General features: G+C 36.8%; 1 protein-coding gene across 7 annotated transcripts in view; it reads right to left on the bottom strand.

Annotated features, from left to right (window-relative positions):
- Positions 1-26811, bottom strand: part of ERC2 (ELKS/RAB6-interacting/CAST family member 2) — a 685232-nt gene that overhangs the window by 238641 nt on the left and 419780 nt on the right. The window contains exon 14 of one of the 7 annotated variants that reach the window (XM_067544471.1): positions 13055-13274. The exons of the other annotated variants lie outside the window; for them this stretch is intronic. Coding sequence (XP_067400572.1) covers positions 13089-13274 — 186 coding nt within the window. The 3' untranslated portion in view covers positions 13055-13088. Of the gene's footprint in view, positions 1-13054; positions 13275-26811 lie in introns of those variants that run through there. 7 annotated transcript variants of the gene reach the window in all.

Raw genomic sequence — 26811 nt, forward strand, 5'->3', positions numbered from 1 at the left:
CCCCTTGCCCTTGGCACAGAAGCTCAGACGAATGAGACAAGACTGGAGACTACAGGCCAATCAGACTAGACGTCATCCACAGGTCCCAATTTTGCCCGTTGTTTGAGCAGAGAATCAGTCTCCCAGTACATACAGGCAATGGTCCTAACTTGGAGTTTTCTCTCTGAATTTTTTTGTCAGAGTAAAAACATTTTGTATTTGCTATATGCACCCCTCTAAACACATGAGTCATAAAAGACTGGAGAAGTAAGATTGGTCACCTACAGATTTTTTGTTGCTCCTTTCTTTCTCCCTACTTGTAATCTGCTAAAAATAGAGTAGCCACTATAGTAATCATGACATCACAAATTACAGACTATGTACTACTTCAGGATATAATGTGAACTTTTGTACTTTTTAATGAGTTTTATGTAAACAATAGGTGATGTGGTAAAGTATTTGCCTAAGATCCAGTGATTTCTATATTTTTAAAGAAATTGTGACATTTCCTGTTTTGTTTTCTTACTCACCCACTTCCCTCTCCAAAAAATTAAAATTCTATAAATTAACCAACAGTGGAGGAAAATATTAGATGCATTACATCTGACCAACCAGAAAGCAATAGGGGATAGAGCCAACTGGAATGTATCCAATCTGACTGCTTTTCTTCTGTGCCACCATGTTGTTGATGCTATGGAAGTCAAGCAAAAATGTTTGCTTTTTCTGGTGTACAGGAGAAGTCTGACAGAATTCAGCTGTGGTCATATAATCAGCCTGTCTACAGAGAAAATAAGATGTTTTCCCCAAGTTCATTTTTAATTGTTGCTTGCCTCTGTTATCTAAATCCTACTACCATGCAATAAGCATATATAAACCACATACATTTTTTTCCAATTTGAGCAAATATTGTGTTGCTTGCCTCCCACATAATAGCTTTGTGAAGCAGAATGAACACTATTATATGAATCAAGGAATAGTAATCAGATTCAAACATTATTTGAAAACTTATCTATTACTTAACCCCTTTACCACACCGACTGTGTGACCATTCTCTATTGACATTCCATTGAGATTGATGGAATATTAGAATATGCCTGGTACTTTCAGTACCTAAGAAGGCATGTTTTTGAAAATGGTTATTACTGCCCTGCCACAGTGACTATTTCCTAGAAAAGTTATACTATGGGAAAATACATTCAAGAGAGAAGATCTGCACCAAGATCTACAGAAAAAAATTGGCAGGCTGGTATAGCAGGAACTGATTTTCAAATAGTTAGAAAATGCATATGTGTGTGATTGCTAAAATCATTGTCAAGGTCACTGCCCGTATATATATATTATATAGACACACACATTATATTATAATGCAAAATGTCAGACAGTCTTAAGTATAGGCAGTGCTGTAAGCTACACATTTAAAGTTCTAGAAAGGGAGAAAGATCAACTGTAAAGCCCATACCCTAACAACAGAACCTATTCACAGCCCTGATGTCGGGGTTAAATGATTAAAAAATGATGATATGGAAGAGAACTAATCTATCACCATTTAATTTAGAGTTGTGCACAAACCCCAATATTTAGCATTTGGTTTTAAGGCTGAATCTCAGCTTTCTGAATTTTGCCAAATATCCCCTTTCCTAGTTTTTCCAATCCCTGCTGTGAGGAAGGAAGGGAGCATTAGGAATTTTTTTCTTCCCTCTCCCCAGAAAGTAAAGAAGTGGACATCAGATTGCTTTATTCAGGTCCCCATGGAGGAGAAGTGAGACCAGCACTAATACTATCTTGTACCTCACAGGAGTTCTTCAATTTCTCCATTGTCCATAGAAGGGGGCTGAGGAATCAGCTTAATGTTGGTTAAATAGCGCCTTCATGCATTTTTCACACACTTCTACAAAGTGTAAGAGAAAGTTTGCACTGAAGAACATATTCAACCACTTTCTAACTTTATGAATCCATTCTTTAGAGTGGATCCATTTTCTTTCCATAGTGAAGTGTCTATTCTCCTGTCAGTCCATGTATGTACATTGATAGGATATTCTGTGTACAAAAATCACAGAAGAATTTCTCTCAAAGTCACTATTTCTCATCAGTAATCCATCCAAAATCCAAGCAGTACTGTAAAGTATTTTAATTATCTGCTGATGGCAGGTAATGATTATCTTCTTCTTCTAGTTACCTCTGTTATATGATTTTTCTACCTTTATATATATTCTACCCCACATTTCTTCAGCATTACTGCCTTACAGTGACACCTATTGGAAATGGTTGAAATTTGTAACATCCAGAAGCTCCTTCATGGATGCTGGATAGATATTGTAATTACTAAGTAAAGATTTGATTTAATCTCATCCATTGGAATAATTTATTCTGGGATTAATTTGGGATCTCATTGAATTCTGTGCTCGGCCTTTTAAGATGAAACCCTGCATGTCCCAAATCCATTACTAGCTCCTTTTTGCATTTCTGGAAGGCAATGGTCTAATTTCACTAGTTTCCTTATTATAATAATATAATAAATGAGCTATTAAAAACTGTGAATTTTTTCAACCCAGAAAGATTAATCAAGGCATTTTGAGGATCTCATTTTGACTAAATATGTTTATCCTCAATGTCTGAACTGAAGTTCATCATTTTTGGATGGCAGAGAAACAACAAACCAAGCTACTATACATGTAACTCTCATTCTTCGTTTTAAATATGTTTTAAACAAACCTCTTTCCCTCCAAGTCCAATTAATACAGTTTCAAACCAAAATATGAAAAGAAAGAGAAGTGAATGTGCAAAAAATATACATCTGAGTAACCAGAATCTGTTAACTAAACAGGGTTAGAGTTCAAATGAATGACAGTTTGTTAAAAATGCCCTTGGGCATTCTTAATTCCAGATTGGATTCGGCTCAACGCAACTCATGCTAACATAATATAGTTCCAGTTAGTAGGAAAAAGGAGGGGGAAAGGGGTTAATCGCATAGTTTTTAGTTTGTTTGGGGATTTTTTTTTTTTTTTTTACAGTTCAAGTATGACATATTTCTGCAAGATGACGAAGAGCTGGCAATCTTCCAACAATCAGGACTAATATTATTAGTAATATTACCTTAAAAGGGTTGGCACTTCATTTTAACAGCAACATTACTGATAAATACAAGAGTTTTGGTTTACCCTTATGGATTTTTTTCACATACCGGTATGCACAATGATCCTACTCATTTAAAATGTAATATTTTGTTAGTATATTCAGACCATTTATGAATTTTAAATGCTAAAATACATGTTGATATATCCCACTATGCTTACGTACAATTATCTTATTTACCATTTTAATCTAAATACAACAATGTTAGAATTAGTGAAAAGAGGTAATCAAGAAAGCTAAAAAAACAAGATGTTCTATTTGTTCAACTGAGAATCAACTGGCTTAGAAATTTTCTTGGAAAGTTATCTTTCTCCACATCAACTGGGAGCAATTCTCACTCTTCTGAGTTCAAACTACACTCTATGTAGACTTCAGCAATCTGCAATTCTGTGAATATGGAATTAACAGGAACTAGACAGCCCCTTCCAGTGTAAAGACCAGGGACTAGCCAAAGAGAAAGATTCCATAAGATTCTCGTCATGTAGCAACTACCAAATTGTTGTGTCTTTGGGTTGGGAAGGCAAAGTTTGTCCTTTTGTAGAGCAGGGCCCACACCACATCACACTGATGGGGGAGCAGTGGGAGGCCAGTGCTCTTCGCACACAAAGGCTCTAAAAGTGCATCCCGATGGGAATTCCCCCTGGCCACAGCTGTCCCCACAATCTCACTTAAATGTGGGTTCCCTACCACAGGGAGCAGATGCAGAAAAGATAATACAGACCCAGCCCTAAACTCTACAGGGCAAACAAGGGGACACTGCGTTATCCTTTATCTTTTTTCGACCCAACAGAGGACCGCCTGCCCCTCATCCACAGCCCTTCTGGGTCCTGCCACCTTCTGTTTCAAAGGTTCCCAAACGAAGGGGAATCATTCCCAAAGTTTTGGGAAGGTGAGTGTGATGCTGTGGCTAACCTTGCCCCTTTCTGCATGGACGGCTATGATCCATACACAAACAGTCCCCTTGACATCTGGAAAAGGGGAAAGGAGAAGTGGATGATCAGCCTCTAAAAATGTAATACATAGGCTCTGGAGCAAACTATTTGAATGATTTAACAACAACAACAAAAATTAGAAGTAAGCTACTTAGATTCCAGGAGGGTATTTAATGTTCATTTTGGGTCATTTGATCATGGCATGACCAATGTAAGGGACTAGGAAATTACACCCCAGAGATGTCAACCAGCAAGGTATTATACACATTTTTAGTAAATGTGTACTGTATAATTTAAATGTACTTTTAAATGTAAATTAGCAACAGCATTTAAAATGCCACCCCATTTGGTTAGTTAATTTTTCAATAAGAAGACAGTAATAATTGTCAAAGGGATGTCATACTACTGACAGCAAGTGCTGAAAAAAATGAGTCCATTATTTCAACCTTATAATTATTGCTTCATATTGAGTAAAGTGGGCTTTTTAAAAAAGTATTTTTAGTGCTTATGACATGTACTAGACTGACATCTCAAGAAGCTGAAGCCTATTTAACTACAAAAGAGGAACAAGACAGGTACCAGCAAAGATTCCCCACATGGCTCTGCCAGGACCACTACTAACGATGAGAGGTAGTTCAGTCTCCCTGATATTCATATATTGGCCTCCCAGCTGAGTTTTGCCAACAAATATGCCAGTTGTGTCTTTTTGACAGCGACACCTGCCATCCCTATGTAAAAGTCCTGTAGACTTTAATTTAAAAAGTATGACCTTCCTTTAGGTATTTTTAACTGACATTCAGAATTTAAAATAAAATTATTATATAGGATAATTAACAAAACAGAGAAGATATAATTATTTATTAAACTCTATAATAGACTAAATTCCACAGAACCTTATTCATTTAATCTCTATTAAATTCTAGAAACTTGTCCATAAAGGTTCTGGAAACTGGACTGAGCCCAGTTCTGGAGAATGAATTGAGTTCACTTCATATAGACAACAGATCAGCTGTGAGATGAGAGTTTTATTTTTAACCCCATGAGTTAATTAAAAAACAGAAACACAATACTATGCTTCTTGGATACATTATCCACTGTTGCACTGAATGTGATGATTTTGCCTAGAAATTATACGGATATTCAGTGATGTATTATGTCCCAATATCCAAACTTAATTAATAGTTTTGGAAATATTGGAGTAAGTCAGTAAAAAAAAAATCACTCTAAACAGGCTCATTGTTTAGGAGACAATAATGGGCACAGTGTATCTTTTAAATGGAACTTAAAGTTTGTATTCATCTACTCTCCCCTTTAGAATTAAATACAGTGTTCTTTAGCTCCCCCACCCAGCTCTCTGCCCCCTAAAAGACATTCTGCATAACAGCAGAAATCATTTCCACCCTACTCACACAACTCAGAGTTTGTCCAATTGCCATCTCAGGACTGGAGTATTCTACACAGAGCCTGCCTCCCATCTTGTATGAGATATCTGGTCTATGGACCCATATAGTAGCAGATCCACCAGCTCAGGCACCTCACCATTCTCAAGTCTCAGCTAGACGGAAGTGTGCAGTGAGCCATTGTGGAGCTGGACTTTGTGGTGCAGACTCCCAAAATTCTGACCTTCCTGCAAAACTGAAATCCTGGGGAAGATTGGCAGAATCCTCGGCGCACAGAATGGAGTTGCTCCTAAATAAAAATTACTACAACAGCAGTGGATTACTGCTGTGACATTTGGTAAACTAGACAATGGCCTGATTCTGATCATGTGGACACCAGGAAAAAACAAGAACAGTAATCAGTAAAAGTTACATTAGTGTAAAACTTAATTTTAACACCGTTTTAAATATCAAAATGAAGCCCCAAATATTTATTTATAGTTACAGCCTGCCAGCTAAAGGCTGCTCACATTGATGATGCCGATTTTTCAGGCTGGAGGAATATAAGCAGTGTTTCAGTCAAACACTTGGAATAATTTGGAGAAGAATCTTTTTGCTGCTGTTGAGGAATACATGGCAAATTAAGAGGTATTCTCATCCTGCACATCTGAGTTTAGATTCCTTTTGTTATTCTAAATGTCAAACGCTTAAAAAACTGAACATAAATAAGCATAACAGAAACAAACATACTTTTATCTATTTACATTCATCCTGATTATATACTGTATTTTTAAATAATACATAATTATAAATCAGAATATCATTATTTGTTTTCTATATAGAAAAGAAAACTTATCTTAAAATATCATCATGTAATGTTCAAGACTGCACATAACACTGTGAGATAAAACCTGCTGTCATTGTACCTATGCAACTACATTCCCATCACTGTGCAGCCCAGGGGTAACTGAGGACATGATTTTGCCTAGAATGAATGCACATGCACTTACATTAAAGATGTGCATATATTTACCTACTGAGGCAGTATGTTTAGTGGCTAGAGAACAGGACTGGAAGTCAAGAGATCTGGTGGATTGTATTTCCTATTCTACTATTAAGGGCTTGTCTACAAGGGGAAATTTAATTGCATAACTATAACAGTGCAATTATAACACTATAGTTATACCAATATAGTTCCTCATGTGGTCACTCTTATCCCTATACAGCAGTGTCTTTTTTCTGGTTGAGCTTATGTAACTTTGAAAATGGTATAAGCCCAACCAGAAAAAGGCATTCTTATGCTGAAATAAAAGTCTCCACATGGGGACCATTGTGCCACCATAGTTATGCTGATAATTTTCACCATGTCAACAAGCCCTATCTCACTGGAGGCTCCACCCAACACTCAATAAAGTCAACAAGATCTGTCCATTTACTGCCATGGATACAGGTCGAGACCTCTGACAGGAATAATCAGTGGACACTTTGGAAAGCTTTGATCTTAACATCTCTAGGCCTCAATTTTAAATTTGTAAAATAGGTATTAACACTATCCTTGCTTACATTTGTAAAGTGTATTGATATTCTCTAATGCTACTGCATGCACTATATCCCCAATTTAAGAATATGCTTCAGTGCTGTCCTGGTAGGGATTCTTTCCTCAATCAGGGCTCATGTATGCACAACATATTATATTTACATAAAAGCATTTGCCTATAATTTCACTTCTCACTTTTAAAAAAAGTATGTTCTTTGAAGTTTGAATTAATTTGAAAAGTAATTCTTTACTTAATCTTATTGTGTTTCCTCTCCTTTTTCCAGTCAGCCTCATTTGAACATGTTCATGATAGCTGTAATGAGATAGGAAAAAGCTAATGGGCCATATCCTGCTCTAAGTTACACTAGTTGGACACCATGTAACTCCAATTCTATAAGTAGTATTAAATCTGATCTACACTGGCATAAGTGAGAGCAGAATCAAATCTGATGTATGTATGTTCACAAATTATACAGCCCTAATATTTCCAAAATTATTTAAAATATATATTATAGTAACTATATTTGCTATCAAATTTATGTGTATTTAAACAGATAAGTATCCTGTAAGGTAACTGAATGTATCCGGATGAGAACTCTTTTAGATTGAAAACAATTAGGCTATGTGATTTTTGTGTTGCGTCTCTTTAGATAAACTGTGCAAGTACAGCAGAGCAACTCTTTAGGTGGTGTTAAAGTACAGCGCTGTCAGTCTGGCCTCTCTGGTTAATGTCAATAGCACTGCATATAAAAGGTGACTAAAGTGTGTACAAATGTTGATCTTTGGAGAAGGCATGCCTAGAATCATACACACATCTACTATTTCATCCACCAGGTCAACTTCAGGGAGAGGAGGCAAATTAGGAGTTTTCTTGCCAGAAGTTGATTCTTAGCACACTTGTTCGGTTATTCTGCACAAAGCTACTTCCCCAGCTGCATTTAATCCATAATCCTGATATGTAATTAAAATTAGAAATGCTTCTCTCATAGAATAGTTTCAAAAGCAGAAGGGAATCATTATACTGTCTGTGTAAGTGTTATTGCAAACAGGTAGTTTTTGTAAATAAATTACAAGATGCTCACACTTTGTGTAATGACTAAAGATACTGAGGAACATGAATATTTGATGGCATGAAAGTACCTGAATACCTTTACATGGGAAATTTTGAAGTAATTATTGTGATCCAAGTACCCCTTGATGCCAGCTGCTAAGGGGATTACGGGAATGTCCGGATTCTGGTCTGTACATTCTAGTTCGCCAAGGAATATCATACGAGGTCTTAAATGAGAGCTGAGGTCACATTGGTCATTAACATTGTTGTGAAATGTATGTACAGTTACTATGTATGGAGTTATGTATATATACTGAAAATATGTTCTCAGAGTCTGTATCAAAGTATGAGTCACTAGAAGAAGTGAAGAAACACATCTTCTGTCAGATAAGAGGTATTTAAAGGTGTTTATTCACATCTCAGTCAGATATAAATTAAGTATAGTAAGCTAACACTATAGATGCCCATTTACATACGAAGTTATCACAGAGATGTAAAGTCAACAGGGATGAGCACAAAGGAAAAACAAGTTATAGGTAGTTAATACTGTACAAACAATTAACTTTAGGGAGTAAGTAGAAGGCAAAGACAACATTCCCTTTATCCGGCACCTAGAAAGTAAACAAGCAGTGTGTTTACATTCATGAAAACAGGATCTCAACCAACCATGCTGTAACTTCCCCACGTAGACCCTGCAGCCATGGACTAAAAGATTCCTACTTTGTGTTAACACAATCCATCTTGAAAGAGGACTACATTAACATGAACTAGGTATCTTTTAGTTTGCACCAGCACCCACATGGGGCAGTTAGAGCTCAGTATGCTAGTAAGCAATGCAATTCACACCCCTGTGTCCGAACTATGGGGCCATATAGACACTATGGTAATATAACCTCTGTCTCCTTCTGTTGCTCAAGCTACTGTTGCCCACTGTGATAGTAAGCGCAGGATATCCTACATTCTCTCTTCCCTTCCAGGGATGCCAACTCTGACACCACATGTAACACAGACAATGAATCTATCCCACTGAGGTTTCTCAGAGCCTCAGTTTCCCTTCCTTTTGCACCCTGCCTTCTGCACTTACCATACAGCTGACATTCCAAATTAAGATCTCCTCTCTAGGGTCTGATTTATGGATTATTTAAAGCAAACATATTTAGCTCTTTACCCTTGCTTTTTGGCTCCCCCAGCTCCTATCTGGCCCTTCCTCAGCACTTCATGGTTATATCTAAGATAAGGACATGGACCTTTTCCAGGGCCTTCTGCTAATCTTGTTGCTGGACTCCTTCCCCAGTTCTGTATGCACATGGAGCTCTCCTCGTCCCATTCTGGCCACAGCTTTTCCACTAACTGCTATGAAGTGATCCACACCAGATCTCTTCAAATCCCTGGTCTTCATCAGATTCCATTCAAGATTCTTTTTATAGACTTCTCACAGGAAGTAATCTGACTCTCTAACAACATGATTCTTCACACTGATGTGGTCCCTCCAGTCAGATGCTTCACCTGTCCCATCTGGGAGAAATACAGTACTCACAAATCCATCTCTTAAAGGACTGAGGGTCATAAGGTGCATGAACAATATAACCCATAACCACTTATGTCACTTTATAAAACATAACAGAATTACATTCAAGCAGTACAATTCTATGGGGTGGGCTAAAATGATAGAAAATACATTCTTATTTCATTCTATAGGACTCTCTCGTAAGGGGTTATGATTATTTTCATCCTGAAGTTTCCCTTACTGCATTTCAGATTATATATATATATATATACACACACACATAATATATATTTTCAGGATGACAAAATAATCATAACCCCTTACGAGAGAGTCCTATAGAATGAAATAAGAATGTATTTTCTATCATTTATATATATATATATATATATATATATATATATATATATATAGTATATATATATGAATCTCTCATGCACAACTGAAATGGAACCTTTTTGGGTTGAATGTGAAAAGCAATTTCTATTATTGGAACTTAAAGGGAAATTGAAATAGATATAGTCCCAGTCTGGACAAATGAAATAAAAGCCAGAGAAAATGAAATTCCCTAAAGACTTTATTACGACAGTAAATTTTACATGGAAGGTATTCAGATACTGATGATAATGGGTGGCAGTATGAAACCCTAAAATAGATTCACAACAGGATTTTTGAGATAGACAGAATACATCCAACAAGGCAGAATTTGGTCAGGACATTGGCAAAACCACCTCAAATTGCTCAAAAATATCATGGCATTTTTAATCACCATAATCAGCAGGATTTAAGTTTTACTACTCACTTGAGTTTTTCTTTTCTTTCCCTAAAGGAGGTACTGAAGCAGAAGGGTATAAATAGAAAATGTTCAAATCTACAAGATGAGATTATTTGGTCTGTTTCAAACAAAAATACATAGACATTTATTCAACATGAGTAACTTAAAAGGGCATCCATATCTCACATAATGATACTTAAATTGGTACTGATGTGTTTAAATATCCTTTTATGTACTTAAGTTCCAACTAGATCACACAATAATGGGTTCTGGACCCAGAATACCCATATCATCTCCATATGAACACAACCATGGACATCATCATTACTATTATTACGAGGAATACTAAATGAAGTAATGGTTAATTAATTATTTTAAAGCATCAGTTCTCTCTCTCTCTCTACCTTTCAGGAAATACAGACAGAACAATTCCTAATGATGAAGCCTAAAAAATTCATAGGCATTGTCTACAAGTAAATAAAACCCACATGTATCAGCTAAGCAATTTTTAAAAATAAAAAAGTTTTCCACCCATCTCCAGGCTAAAATACTAAATCATACTAAAATATGATTCTGTTAATACTTAACAGTACTGTTAATACTTATAAGTACTGTATCAGATGGGTTGTTCGATCTTCAAATTAGCTCCAATACATACTACATGCTACTATAAATTAAATTTGCTGAGCATCTGATACACATTACAAGCCAAATCCACAAAGCTATATTAACATGTTCTGAGGGTGTTCTGAGGGATCCGACCCTCAAATGTTCAGTAGAGAATTGTAAAAACATATACTGTCATCCACAGAATGTCAGTGAAAACAGTAACTATTAATACTGGCTCACAAGCTGAAGGTACTTTCCCACCATTTGACGGCCTGGTTAGAAGAATGCCAAGGATTGCTGAAATTATGGATAGTGTGTTAACAACATGTAAATAAGGTGCAATGACAAGCAGGTTTTGCAGATATTAAAATATTTTTTCTTCATGTATTTCCAGTGAGGAGCACAGTTTATATAAAATCCTTGGTCTGAGGCTAGTCTAAATAAAATATACTTGTAGTGGAAATAACATTTGCTTCATTTAGACCTCAGGCACTGCTGATGGCAGAACAAGACTGGAATGTGCAGATAATTATCTTTGAGGCTAGTCAACTGCTATAAGTCCCTCATAATATCATCTTTAAGATCAAGCCAAGACATTCCAGTCTGAACCAAGGTTTATTTATTAAAGGATTTAGCACTTTTAGATCCCATATTGCCTGGAAGACCACCAATTTCTATTTCCATATATCTAATTTCTCCAGTTTCTTGGTACACGCATAAGACCTTCAAAATCACTTCTGCATGCACACATCTACCTCCACCCCTAAATTCCTTTCCCTGAGCAAGGAGAATTCCATTGGAAACTCCTCCACAAAGTAAAATCTCTGCAGTGGGAGATTTCACTATTTCATAAATTAAAATCTCAATCATTCAAACACTAACAGGGGAAAAAATCACAGACAACAAAGACAACACATAGCTGGATGGTAGTAATTTAGAGAGAAGTGAACCACAGGGACTGCTTGCCTTCCTTACTGATTCACGATAGCTACAATTCACCTAAATATAGAAGGCCTCTGCAATGTCTTTTGTACCATTAAACCTCAGATGAAGGGGCAAATCCTGCCTACTCCTCCATGGATGTGGATCTTCCTCTTCCAGTGGAATCAACCAGTGCAATAACACTGCAGAAAGTGACAGGATTAGTAAAGGCTGTATAGAAGCTGCAGAATTCCTAGCGGGACAGACAGTCCAGTTCTGCATGCTAAACTTGGAAGTGTCAAAATACACATTTTTTTTATACACAGATTAATAGGACACAGAAGATGGAAATGTATTTCTTGGTCTGATTTCTTGCTTATCTGTTTGTCTAGATGCATCTTTGTCTTGTACTGGATATAACTCAGTAGTGATTTGGTACTTGTTATATTTATTACCATGTGGACCAGTGAACTTCTAACATGATGATCAGGTAGTAGGGATACTGTGATTTCTACTGATTATTTGTTGTTCTTTATATATCAAAATGTTACACTGGGACAGAATTCTGGACACTAATGTACCTTTTTTATTATCTTTGCATGTTTAACTCTTTTTTAAAAAATTGTGATTAAAAAGTAGAAAGAGATACAATTGTTACCCATAATTAGAGCACTACAATCCTCTTATGGCAACAAATTGACATTGTGTAGAGATTATCATTTTGGAGTTGGTACTACTATTTTTTAAAGTTCACTGTACAAGAACAAAGGCAATGGCTAATAATAAACCATCTGTTCTGTAAATGCAAGTGATAGTGGAATATTAAAGAAGCTTTATATACAGGCACAGAAAATAAATATATGTCATCCTATACATAATAGATTTAGTTAACAGAAAAACTAAACATTCACACTATGAACTAGTTATCCAAACTTCCTCACTGTATATAATGAACTGGTAACCTGTCTTCCTGTCTGACCATGACTCCTAATTATACAAACTCCCAATTATCCAGACAAATTTAGACAATCTGTTTGAATAACTAGCATCCTACTGTCTGCATTACAAATATCTATAGTGTGACTCAAGATACATCTTAACATAGTGTAACATTATGCAATACTCCACCTTGAAGGGGGAATAAGATTAGCCCCTTCAAAAGAGTAACTCTTGCCGGTATAAACTCACAGTGATACATGTCAATGTTTATTCGTTTATTGTTTAATATGGTTGTAATAGTACAAAAGCATTTAACTAAAGTATATGATATTAAATCACCCTGACTGCAAGCAAACGAAAATAAAAAAGAGCAGTATCTACTTCTCCAGGATATCTGTCTTCCTTATCAGAGTTGTCACATTCATTTCTCTCTTTTACTTTAGTTAGTAGACAAGCTGCCAACAAGAGGCCCAGGAAGATATAAGATTTTCCCATTGTGAATCCTGTTAAGTTTTCCTGCATATAGAAAAGATTATTCAGCCCTTTAGTCCACAAAGATTTTTTGAGGGCAACAAAACCTGTTAACCTAGATAGGACCCAGGTCAGGAAAGAAAAGCAGTTTATACCCTTTGAACTCAGTGGGACACATTCTGCTATCATTTATCTTTTTTGACTTTGGCACAGTTGAACCAAAGCAGTAACTAAAAGCAGAATTTGTCTCACTATCCTTAATTATCCAATCTGCATGTAAAATTCACTTGCCAAATAAAAATAATTATGATGCTAATATTTCCTAACACAGACCTGAAGAAAAATACCATAGATAGGCCCATGCAAACTATAACTAGAATTTGAAAACTGTGAAGAAACAAAGCAAAGAGACGAATACCGCTGTTCTTACCACATAATTCAACTCAAAACTAAACATAACTGTCCAGAAGAAAGATATTAAAAGCTTTCAGTTTTTTAGTGATGTTTGGTTTTAGGTATATAAATTACGTGCACAAACACTCAGTGTTGGTATGACCAGAATCACAGATATCATGCAATCAAAAGGGGGAAAAAACAGGGAAGTGTAGGAAATGTGGATATCTGTTACACTGGGCTGATAAATAAAACTAACAAATTTATTTGAAATATTAAATTGTGCACATTTTTACAAAAGCAAAAAACAAATGCTGTTGATTCAAGAATGAAAATTGGCAGGAAGCTGCCATTAAGTCTTCTATAGTTTACGCTATTTTTCTCCTGCAGACTTGCCAGTGGGAGGTTTTATAGGATAATGATATACTGAGAAACTTATGACAAGCATGTCCAAACAATGTAAAACATATTTTTCACAACACAGTAAACTTTGATAACTTTAAAACCATGGAGCCAAGGCTAGTTTGATGAATAATTATAACAGAATTGTTAAGTTGAAAAACCTGTTTAAAGTATTTAAGTATTCATGATTTTTTCCCAAAAAACACTGTTACTGCAGAAAGTAACTTTTATAAAACACAGTAGAATGCACTAGTAAAAAAAGTGATTGGCAATAAAAATATTGAAAAGTAATGTGCTTTACAGTTTGATGAGAGAAAGAATAATAGACAAATATCATAACTAGTATCAATTAGTATCAACTAATATCAATTTTCTATCATGTTCAGCAGAAAAAACGGAGCTTGATTTACCCTCTCACTCATAGGGTTGTCCTTTCTAAGTCACTCTTAATGTGCACTGCTGTTGAAATATGTGACTGTACTTCTAAGGCTGCTGCTCATGCTAAATCTATTGGAGATCTTGTCAGTCTTCAATTCTGTCAGTCCAGCATCTTTTACTTTACAACTACCACTTTTACTTGAGAAATAACAAATTTTGAAAAGCCCATTTTAAATATTAAAATAGCTTAGCACATGCTTTAAAAGAATAAAAGACTAATAAAGCAGAGCAGAACGAAGCTGCACAAAAAAGTATTGTTGGTGTAAAAAGTTGGACTTTTTTGTAGTTTATTAACACCCCAAAATAATTCTAATAATTTTCTGCCTCTTATAATTCAAATCCTGGCCCAATGAGCCCCTTCACCCTGGAGCCTGCCAGAGCTGCACAGAGTAGGAGGGTTTTGTAGACTCAAAGGCCTAAACAAATCCTAAGATTCTCCTGCCTCCTTTGGTGTGAAATACTTCTGAGACTAATCAACTCCCCACACAAGCCCAGGGCAGAGTAGTACCTAGGCTATGGACGATGATGTCAAGAGGGTACTGAGCATGTACGTTGTCTCCCAGAAATTCACTTGCGGAGGTGAGGAGGCTCCTCCTTGCCTGATGTGCCAGACAGACAGATAAATGGGCCACAGGGACCAAGACATGGCTTTCCTAGCAGAGATATGTGATTGAGCTGTCAGCATGGAGCAAAATCCAAGAAACTGGCCTTCATCATGGGGGTGGACATGGCTCCCCACTTAGCACCCTTACACTGGCTGTGTGGCTACTACTTTTCTTTCTTTAAATTTAGAGACCCATCCATGTCTTTTGATTCCTATGCAGTAGGACTCTCACTAGGAGAAAAGTGACCAAGGTATGGGGTCAGATGGCCACAGAGCAGAAAGCTCATCTGCAGAGCTTCACCCACTCCCAGACAGCTGCCTGGGTACCAATCACAGACACATCACCCACTCTTCCACATGATGCTTAACTGTCCTCAGGAATGGTTATGCTGGTGGGGAGCCAGGTTTTGCAGCAGACTAACATACTGAGCATGCTGCTTTTAATGCAAGGCCAGGAATTTGGCCCTATATAAGTAAATTAAGTATATTCTTAAGCTACTATTTTCAGATACAGTACTGACAACACTGATACAAGTTCCAAATGCCTCATTCATATTTTAATCTGTAAATTCTCTAAAGTCATTTTTCTGTTGTTACTGAAGTACTACCTTAAATACATACTGACTAATCTATGGTTTCATGCATCATGTGGACTATTTTTCACATACAGACTTAAATCTGGCTTTAAAAATTGTAAGATGAATTGTAAAAACAGTTTAAAGTTATGATTGGCTGATAAAGTGAAACTCTACTCCAGTTCACTTGGATTACTGTACAGCTGCAAGATATAAATTCTGTGTGAGAAACGGTACTTTTTTTAATGCTCTTTGAATTATCATGTTTTTGTTAAACGAAGGACAACTGGTTTCATATGCAGGTAAAGAAATATTGGCAAAGAGAGTGTTATTTGATTTTAACTGAGTCATGTTGCCAGAATGCATGAAACAGCTGCATAAGTTGAGTATTTGCCTGAGGCTACAACTATATTTCCCTCATCTCCATACCACCTGTCTGCTCTAAAGTTACTGGATGTTAGTAGGTTTCAAATCCCAGTGGGATCTTTAACTACCATGATGATGAAGTGCATTCCACACTACCCTAAACAATCTCTTGACACTTTTCTTAGGCATGCATTTTGCAGTACAAGATAAGGCATTATTTCCCCACCTCCTTTCTTCTTTTGCTTTTGTTTGTTTGTTTTTAAAGGAATATTACAAGTAAAGAACTCACAGACATGCAAAATGGCAACGGCTTAATTGAAGGTGGGTGATATTGGACTTTATTTATTTCACTCCCTTTGATACTTCTATTCCATTTCATCCATGTGTTTTTATGTTATTTAATGACACAAAATACGCAGACTAGAAAAATACTTGCCCCAAATAATTTCAACAACAATAAACTTCCTCTTCCAATAATGCCAAACTTCTCAACCCATTCCCATGAGAAATGGTGAGACCTGCACTATGTCACAATGATTAACAAATTCAGGCTTTTTCAAACCAAAAGGGGGAACAAATTCATAAGTTTAATGCACATTAAGTGGATTTAAAAGTGGCTAACTGTTAGGGTCAAAATGTAACTGTAAACGAGGAATCATCAAGCAGGTGTGTTTCTAGTGGGATCCCAGTGGGATCTGTTCTTGGACTTATGCTAATGAATATTTTTATTAATGATCTGGAAGAAAATACATGATCATCACTGATAAAGTTTGCAGATAACACAAAACTGAGAGAAGTGGCAAATAATGAAGACAGGCATTAATACAGAGTGATCTGGATCACTTGGTAAACTGGCCACAAGCAAATAATATGCACTTTAATACAGCTAAATGTAAAGGATACAGAAGCACTGACTCTGAAAAAGATGCGGGGCTACTGGTACATAATCAATTGAACATGAGTTCCCTGCATGACCCTGTGACCAAACGAACTAATGCGATTCAGGGATGCATAAACAAGGGAATCTTGTATAGGAGTAGAGAGGTTATTTTACCTCTATATTTGGCACTGGTGTGACCACTGCTGCAATACTGTGCTCAGTTAACCGTGAAAGTAGTTAACCATTGGAACAATTTACCAAAGGTTGCGGTGGATTGTCCATGACTGACAATTTTTAAATCTGGAGTGGATGTTTTTCTAATAGATTTGTTCTAGGAATTATTTTGGGGAAGTTCTATGGCCTGAGTTATGCAGGAAGTCAGATTCTGTCTGGCCTTGGAATCTAGGAATCATTCCTCATGGAAAATGCCTTGCCACCAACTCACTCTCTTTACAGCAAGGGACTAATTGCCTAAGCAGCACCCTCACTAGTGCAGCTGCAACATATAATCCAGTTAGAGCTTCAGAGCTCAAAACCAGCACCCAAAACTGTACCCAGATGCCACTGCAGTTTATGGGGTCTAGGGCAGAGTGCTCTCTGTGTAAAACATTACATAATAATCATGCAGGCATATTCTGCACTAATTTCAGGCTCAGAATGTTAGCCTCATATTGTGCCATTCAGAACACATTAATGAAGGTATCAAGGTGACAAAGGCTTGGATAACTGTGGCAAGGTCCACATCTGGAAGGAAAGTCATAAACATCTTGTCACATACTGATGATGAAATTACACCTGGTCAGAACTGTTACAGTACGTGATCAGCAAAGTGTCTAGTAAGAGTAGGAGTAAAAGGTTGCATGTCAGTCCTCTGCCTCTACTCTCCTGCTTACACTCAGGAAAAGTACAGTATATTAAATAATTTATAGTAACAACTGGGAAAAAAGTAGCAAAGATGCCAGGCTGCTGCAGGAAAATAAAATAAATATTTAGGAAAGAACAGAATATACCATAATTTGGAAAGGCTCACAATGCTTATGGAGGGCAAAATCCTTAAAATTGAAAAATGAGATGCCCCAACCTGACAGGAATCGGAAGCTTGTGAATTGCCTACTAAACTCAAAGAAAAGGTCAGGTATTTCCTACTCCCACGCTTTGGGAATGCTTCACTCTTCAGCTTTGCAAACATCTCAAGTTGTTTATAGGGATGTACTTTAGTTGCTTAAGTACAGCTGTGTGTGGATAGATAAGAGGAACAGATAGACAGACTCAGCCTCCTGAGACAGTAAGGCACCCTATAGTACAGTCTTGTATAAATCACAGCGTACAGCACAGCATTCTTCCCATGACAAAACTGTATTTTAAAATGCGTACTGACTGTGTAATTATCTTTATAGGAATGGTGGATAATTAAAAAAATGTTAAGTGTCATCCACTGGATAGCCACATTAAAACTTCAGCAAACTCACAAGTCTCAAAAGATACAACATTACGATACACATGACCCATGAAACCTGACACACTGTAGCTGCCATTTTGGATTCTTTCCTGAGACAGAGAGAGTCCCAATGGGTTGGATTAAAGGCCTTTATTTCTGAAGTTTATTCTGTTTTTACAAGCAAGTAGCAATTTACACTGTGTGTTTACATGTTCAGGATGTGCTTTTGTAGCATGGTGGAAAAATCAAAGAAGCCCCTATGATTTAGTGGAATTATTCTCCAGGTACAGAAGTTTAAGACTGTTGTTTAGGTTTAACAGTAAAAACATCTCTATAAAATAGATTTCTTTCATAACCTCTTACAGACATCCAAACATAATATTTCTAGCTTTTTCCCCCAGGTCCAGACATTGTAAAACCTTCCCTTATGTATTTCTTTAGCTTTGAAGTAACTATAGAATTGGTTGATGGCTGGTATGCCAAAGTATATAATTCAAGATCTTAGTACTAGTCTATAAAGCCCTTTATAACCTAGGACCTAAATAATTGAGCAACCACCCCTGGCACTATTTCCCTGCCCAGCAGTTACAGTAGGCTAGGGCTTGTCTGTACAGTAATTGCTAGTCTGTAACCATGTTCAGAGATTACCCACAAACAATTCTAAAAATCAGGGCCCAAATGTTAAAAACAAATTCCCCCATTCCTGTGTTAAAACGCTTCTCAACTATTCTGTGACACTAAGATTTCTGAGACACCAGGGTACCAGAAATTCTTGTGTTGTGTATTATACCCTATTGCCACCGAGTAGTCTCATTTAATACCAGTCCTGAATCTTCTTAGCAACTGTTGCTTTTGTCTGACAATAGCCCTATTTTTCCCCACTGTCACTTAATTTTGTGGCGTATTAATAGGAGGAGCTGGTTAAACTTATTTCACTGTGGAGAAACTGTATTTCTCATTAACCTCTATTTCCATAGACATCACTAATGACCTAATCCTGCTCCCATTGAAGTAGAGGGGAACACTTCCATTAAGTTCAGCAGATGCAGGATCAAGCCCCAGAGTTTTATTAAATGTGTCATTCCCTCCTGAAGTGACAATTAATATTCAAGACTGCTTACACTCTAACAGTTACAGATCCTTTCTCTCTGTTACCAAACAAGGAGTTGCGGAGGGTACCACATACTTTGGAGAGACACTACAACTTATTAGCTTTGTATTTGTGATTCAAAGCTCACTGAAATAAATGGAAAACTCATGTTGATTTCAATGGGTTTGGATCAGTCTGTAGGTCTTTGGCTTTGCTTTGAGTTGCTTGACTAAGAAAAAAATAGGGCATGCTTTGTGCTTCGGTTGCACAAGCCATGTTTTTCTAGGGTGCCCACTAACTAGTATTTGTACTTGTTGTTCAGCTGAGCCTTCATTCTGAGCCACAGTTTGATTATATATAATCCTCTTCCCTCTATTATATGCTCAACAGCTGCTAAAATCACTACTTCTACCTTGTGACTAATACGGTGGGGCAGCTTTATTCAACCAGCAGCTAGGATGGGAAAAATGATGTGTCAGCTCTCATGCAACTTGCCTCATTCCCACCCTACGGGATTATATTAGTTCCTCTGATGCATGAAGTGAGAGTCTTGAGGTCACTCTGGACTCCTTTTCAGTTATTAATTTTCCCAGTTAAGTGACGCTACAGAATTAAGACCACTATCAGGGCCTACACACTTTCATTACCACACTAATCAATGATTTCACAAAGAAAAACAGAAATATCCAGTATCTTTATTACTAGGTCCTTCTGCAAAGCAGTACAATCATTTTGTTTGACATCCTAAGTGCTGATAGCTTGACGTGTCAGTAAAACCATCACGTATTCTTTTTAATATTTCACATTTTATAGCCACTTGCACCTGTGGATCCCAAAGATTATCCAAGTGTCCAATTGTGCTATCTTTACACTGAATGATACATTTCAATAAGACTTCTCATACAGCAAAGTACTACTTAATGGGGCCAGATTGTGAGAGGCCCTGGTGCCTGGATGCCCTAGGATATATTTTTAGATAAAAGATTCACAGACATCACTTCTGACATTACTGAAATGCAGTCACTTCTGGGGTGAATGCAAAGCACAAACAATGCACACCTGTTTAGGTCAAGAAGAGAAAACTTACACTGTATTAAATTAAAACTGAAGAGGGAATTTAGGAAGGCAGTATCGACAATAATTACTGGAGTTTTATTAGGCCGATACACCAAGATTAGCATCCCTACCCTTCAGTAAAGTCTGAAGGGATCTTAAATGACAACATGGTCTTTATGCCACATCTGAAAGATGGCCCCCTCAGCAACTCAGTGCCCTCTATAAAAAATTCTGGGACACTGGCTGAATACTGTCTCAGAGGGAGATTACCACTGACTAAAAATCTGACTACCCCCTTCAGTTCACCTAGATATCCTGTGTAGAGCTACCATCAAAGTACTGACCCAACCTGACCCTGCTTAGTTTATGAGATGTAATATGGAAACAAAACAGGGAAATGCAACTAAGAGAAGCAAAGAACTGGGGGCAACAATACTGCAGGAAATGGAAATGTTAAAAAAAAAAAAGTAACTTGTATGCTCTGCTGCTTTCACAGTGCTAAATGCATATCAACATGTAATGAAAATAATTTTTTTTTTTAAACAAAACATATATAGGGTCTAAGAGGAACCACTGTCTGCAATCACATACCAATTTACTTCCAACAAAAAATACTGCTCCTTATATTTGTTCTTAATTCTAGCTCAATCTTGTTCTTAAGAGTCTGACATTTAAACTAAGGTATTTTAAAAATAATAGTAACTAAAAACAAGTAGAACAATTAAAACAACATTTCAAGGATATCAATCCTGATACAAAATTATAAAAGCAATGTAAGATAAGGCTAATATTCTGTCTTTACTCAATACCTTTATGTTAAGGTAATGTACGTTACAGGATTCACAAGGTTGGACCCCTTATTTAGAACACTCTATTGTTCTACATTAGAGCAATGGTCCAAAATATTGATGTAACATGAGTTAACATTGTAATGTTTTGTACTACTACTGCAGGCTACAGGAGTGGTTCTTTCATGCAAGGGGACAGCATTTGTAAGGTATACACTGAAAAACTAAGCACAGAAGGGGAAGTCAAGAGCAAATAATAGTGACCATTCCTTGCTTTTTTTAAACTTCAGCCACAGCTTTAACATTACTGAAACATCAATGTTTCGCACACTCAGATTGGACACAAATGTATTTAAGTCTTGGCACTTAGAAACAAGTGGTCTGATTTTTCAGAGGTGCTGACTACCTGCAGCTCCCATTGGCTTCAGAAGGCTTAGTGGGTGCTCAGCACATCTAAAATTACTTTTCATGAAAATAGGTTTTCTTTTTGCACATAGACATGCTTCTGTTGTTCCTAAAGTCATTTCTCATACTGTGTGGATTTCCTCCTTGCCATAAATCTATATTAAATCCTTTCTTCTTAAATGTTTTGTTAGACAAACTACCCCTGAGAGTTGTCCTCATTCTAAATTCTTTCATTGTCAGACGTAAAGTAATTCAATACTTCATAGTGAGTAGTAGGAGAGGCAGCAGGAGGCAGTCATTGTCACTAGAGACATAAGATTTTCAAATAAAAAACCTGTAAGACTGTACTTTTTTGCTGCTATAACGGGCTATACTAGGGATTTTTCTAGTATAGAAATGTTGTTAAAAAAATCATACCCCTAAAGTAACATTACTATACATGCAAAAATTTCTGACCTGGCCTGAGAAGCCTGTAGATGACAACAGATGAGGATGGGATTCATGAAGAGTAATGTGTCCCCCAAAATCCACCATCCATGACCCCACCTATTCTGGCCCTCCTGTGAGCCCCAACATCTTCTATTCTTCATTCCCTGTGACTGTTAGGTTGCCCTGTAGGTCCCCAATGTAATAGACTTGTCAGCCCTGTCTAGTGAACCAAACCAGGCCACTCATCACTCTTTGATTGCCACTGCTCCACAATAAGTCCAATGGTGATATTCTGGCCTCAGTGAAGTTGGTTGCAAAGCTCCCATTGACTTCAATGGGGCAACGATTTCATTCAAAAGTAGGGTAAGGACTTTAGGATTTAGTCTTTTATTTGCAAATACATGAGGAAAGAGATACTACACTAAATTTATTAATTCCAAACAAACACTTTGCAGTTTAGCTAAGATTACAATGTTATTCCCCTTTACAAAGGAAATAATACAAGAAAATTATCATGAAAACATACTTAAAATAAAGCTGGGAAAGGGTCAGTGAAGACTGCCTGTAAAATTAGTTTTGCTGCAGTGCGTGCGACAATTCCCCTGCTGGGGTCCTACATTATTAAATCCAAAATCAACTTGAAATAATGTCTTTCCTCTTGGACTTAGGGGTAACACAGTTCTTCTGTTTGGAGCCTGTGTTTCTCTGGGAGTTCCTCTTCATTAGGAAAACTCCTCTCTTCTGCGAGTATCTCCCTGCCACAGAGCTCTGGCCCCTGATGGCCTTTTATCAGTCTCAGGTGTTTTTTATTCAAGCATGAGACAGGCTTGTTCCACTTAAATTAGTTTGTCACAGGTGGCCTGGCCCTGGACTCCCCTTAAAGGGGCAGCAACCCTGTGACACTTTCCCACTTAACTTCTAGTTGATATATACATAAAAATACTACAAAATTAACAGTTCAAAATGAATTTTAAACTCAGTCCATCTGTGTTGTAATATTTGGCTAAGATTACATGTTAAAATTTTCACCACTCTAATTCAGAAAATTGCTTGGCTGATCTGCTTCAGACCTTAAAAAGTCTGACAGCATGAGCCTAACTAGGAGAATTTTTAGGCCAAAAGGAGGCTTAATTTGTAATCACTTTTGCAACCTTAAAAATGAAACCATATACTTAGCTTTGTAATACAAACAGTATTAAGTTTTTTATTTGAGCGTGGATTTTTAAAAAATTAAAATTTAGGGAAGGAGAGCTGGATGGACTAAGAGAACTCCCCAAATCCCCTATGATATGTGTACTGTTTACCAGATGTATAATAGTTGATGTTCATATCTGGATTGTGGATTTGAAAGGCATTTTCAGGCCAGCAGCACTAAAACGTTCTGTCCCTCAGTTCCAGGAGTTCCAAATGAGATGGAGTTTGTATCCTTAACTATGTCTCCATAGAAAATGCATTACCAGAATTTGAGAGATACCTATTAACAAGAGTTAGAAGTTCAAGCTTGCAGTCTATTTCTGTGCAGATGTCTCAGTTACATCATTTCATATTCTGAAGATATACCATGAGGGTCATGTTTAACCTTGCTACAGTTACCAGAAAAAAATATTACAAAAGTTAGGCACGTCTTATGGCTTTTGGCTGAAATTCAGAAATACAGGTGGATATTTGACGTGCTTAAAAATGTGCTGTGCAATTGAAATAATTAAGGTAAAAGTAAATACAGACAAAACCCATGAGCTTTCACTTTTAGCCCCTTTACCCACACAAAAAAAAAATGATTTTACTGAGTATATACATCCCTGTACCCTAACAATTGGAGAAACAGATCTGAGCTATGGAAAAAAGTGAAAAGAAACTGAAGTGAAAAGAAAAAAAAGAGGGAACTATTATCATAATTAGAGCTGTGTAAAACTTGTTTTGGTTATGGTTTCAGGGGTTCATTCAAACCCTTTTCTTTGGCTTTGGCTCTGGCTCATGTCCCAAATGTTGCTTTAACTTTTGGGCTCAATGGAAGCCAAAAGCTCTAAATGAAACTAGGCCAAAGCCAACATATTTTTTACATGCTTGGGGTCAAAACCATGCAAACCCACAGAGTTCCTCCTACAACTATACATCAGCTCAGATTTGCCAAAAAGTTTGTAAGCTGTTTGGCATACCAGACTTGAGCTTCATTATCACAGTTTGATAAAATGCTACTCAAATCCATCTTCCAGTTCTGTGAGTAGTCTCCTCCCTTTCTCCAAAAGCGTTAAGGCCAAATCCTGTAAGGTGCTGAGCATCCTTACCTTGCACTGAGTTCTGGGTCACTAAAGGCATACAGTACCTTGCATGAGGCACTTAACATCTTGTAGTACTGGGATCATAGTGAATACTTAGGCACTTGGAAGTGCAACACAGGAACACACATTCCACTTTTATTCCTGGTAATAATAATTAAAGTTACCTAAGTAACTAGCAGATGATCAGAGACACAACTGCATCTGGAGGCACCTTCAACCAACATGTTTGCAATGAAGCAATATAGTTTGAAATACGAACACACTTTTGTCAGCAACCCTTGAAAAAGCAAACGAAATAATTCACACTTTCAGTCAAAAGGCATATACGGGGGGCTACAAAGCGGGGGTGGAGATAAAAAAATGAATATGGTGACAAATACAGGTCCTTAAGTAATTTTTCAGCCTGGTATGAATGTTCATCAGGAACGGGTACTCCACCCACCCCCAGAAGTCCCCAAACCTGATGATTAAAGGATTAAAAAACATGCCTTATATTGATGGACTCAAGGAGCTCAATCTATTTAGTTTAATACAGAGAAGGTTAAGGGGGTGACTTGATTACAGTCTGTAAGTATGTACATGGGGAACAAACATTTAATGATGAGCTCTTCAATCTAGCAGAAAAAGATATAACACAAGCCAATGGCTGAAAGTTTAAGCTAGACAAATTCAGACTGGAAATAAGATGTAAATTTTTAACAGTGAAAGTGATTAACCATTGAAACAATTTACTTATCATGGTAATTCTCCATCACTGACCATTTTTAAATCAAGATTGGATGCTTTCCTAAAAGATATGCTTTAGCAATTATTTTGGGGAAGTTCTATGGCCTGTGTTATACAGGAGATCAGATCTGATTATCATAATGATCCCTTCTGGCCTTGGAATCTGGACCCATGAATATGAATCAACAATGCAATGCAGTTGTGAAAAAGGCTAACATCATTCTGAGGTGTATTAATAGGATGTTATATGTATAACAGAGGAGTTAATTGTCCCACTTTACCTGGCACTGGTGAGGTCTCAGGTGCAATACTGTGTCCAATTCTGGGTGCCACACGTTAGGAAAGACGTGGACAAATTGGAGAGCGTCCAATGATAAAAGCTTTACCCTGACCTATGAGGAAACATTCAAAAAACTGGGCATGTTTAAGCCTTGAGAAAAGTCTACTGAGGGGAACCTAATAACAGACTTCAAATATGTTAAGGGCAGTTACAAAGAGGTCAGCAATCAATTGTTCTCCATGTCCATTGTTTTTGTATTGAAAAAGAGCCAAAATGATTAATAAAATAGGTAAATATGCATTATGAGAGAGTCATGTTAGCACCTAAAAGTGTATATATTCAGAACATAGGCACGTGACTAGACTGACTTACATTTCTTTCAAGTCCTCAAACTCAAACTGATGGTGATTTTCTTTTACCTATAAACGTTCACCCAATCATAGGCATCTCAACTTACAGTAAAAATAATAAAATATATTAAGGCATTCTAACAATTAGAAAGGGACATTCAAGCCTAATCCTTTTTAATATTGGTTCATTTAAAATATATTCCACATTGGCTAAGCTTTCCTTAAAAACACAAATGCTATTGTTACATTGTGCTTGTTATTCAAACGAAAGATTTGGGACAGTTGTTTTATTACTTAAAAATTAGTTTGGGGAACAATCAACTTAACAGAAGCCATCGTCATAGAGGACATACAAAAAATCCAGACCATTCAGAACCTGGCTAGAAGAGATGGATAGGTTTTTGCTTGCAACAACAATATATTTGGATTAGAAGACAGATGTTCATAGTGCACATGTGGTTTACCTGTGAAGGGAAATTTTATACATGTGCACAAAACCACAGTGTAGTTATAGCTTTAAGCCTGTAATAACAGCAAGAAAAAATGCATGTAAAATGAGTAAATGTGTAAACCCATCACTAAATCAGGTTAAGAGAAGAGCATTCCATTTAAAAATTGAGACCTTTATGATTAGGTTCAGGTATTCAGCAGACAAACATTCAAAAATATTGTTCAACTGCGAGCATTTTAGAAACTGCGGTTTGCTAATTTCTCATAAAGCTCCTTTCACAACCAAAAAGTGCAACCAAAACAAAAACAAATCTGCTGTAATGATACAGGGAAGCGGTGTGCTTCATTTTCAACATGTATAATTGACTTTGACAGCACACTAGTAATTTAATGCACTAAAATCAACACTATATACCTCAACCATCTGGGCATGGAGAGGGCAAACTTGCACCTATATATGAACTTTGACAATGGAAGCATTTTCAAAAATCTAAGAAACCTAATTAAAAAAAAGAGGCAATTATGTCAGTATCTTCTCCAAATCAATCTTCTGCATTCAGAATCTAGAACAAGCATGCCTTTAAAGGCTGCCAGTTATACATCCAATATTCAGACCACTTCAAATGAAAAAAT

The sequence above is a fragment of the Emydura macquarii genome, unplaced genomic scaffold, assembly GCF_026122565.2.
Source record: "Emydura macquarii macquarii isolate MOO-44397 ecotype Brisbane River unplaced genomic scaffold, CSIRO-AGI_Emac_v2 contig_968, whole genome shotgun sequence".
Classification (NCBI taxonomy): domain Eukaryota; kingdom Metazoa; phylum Chordata; order Testudines; family Chelidae; genus Emydura; species Emydura macquarii.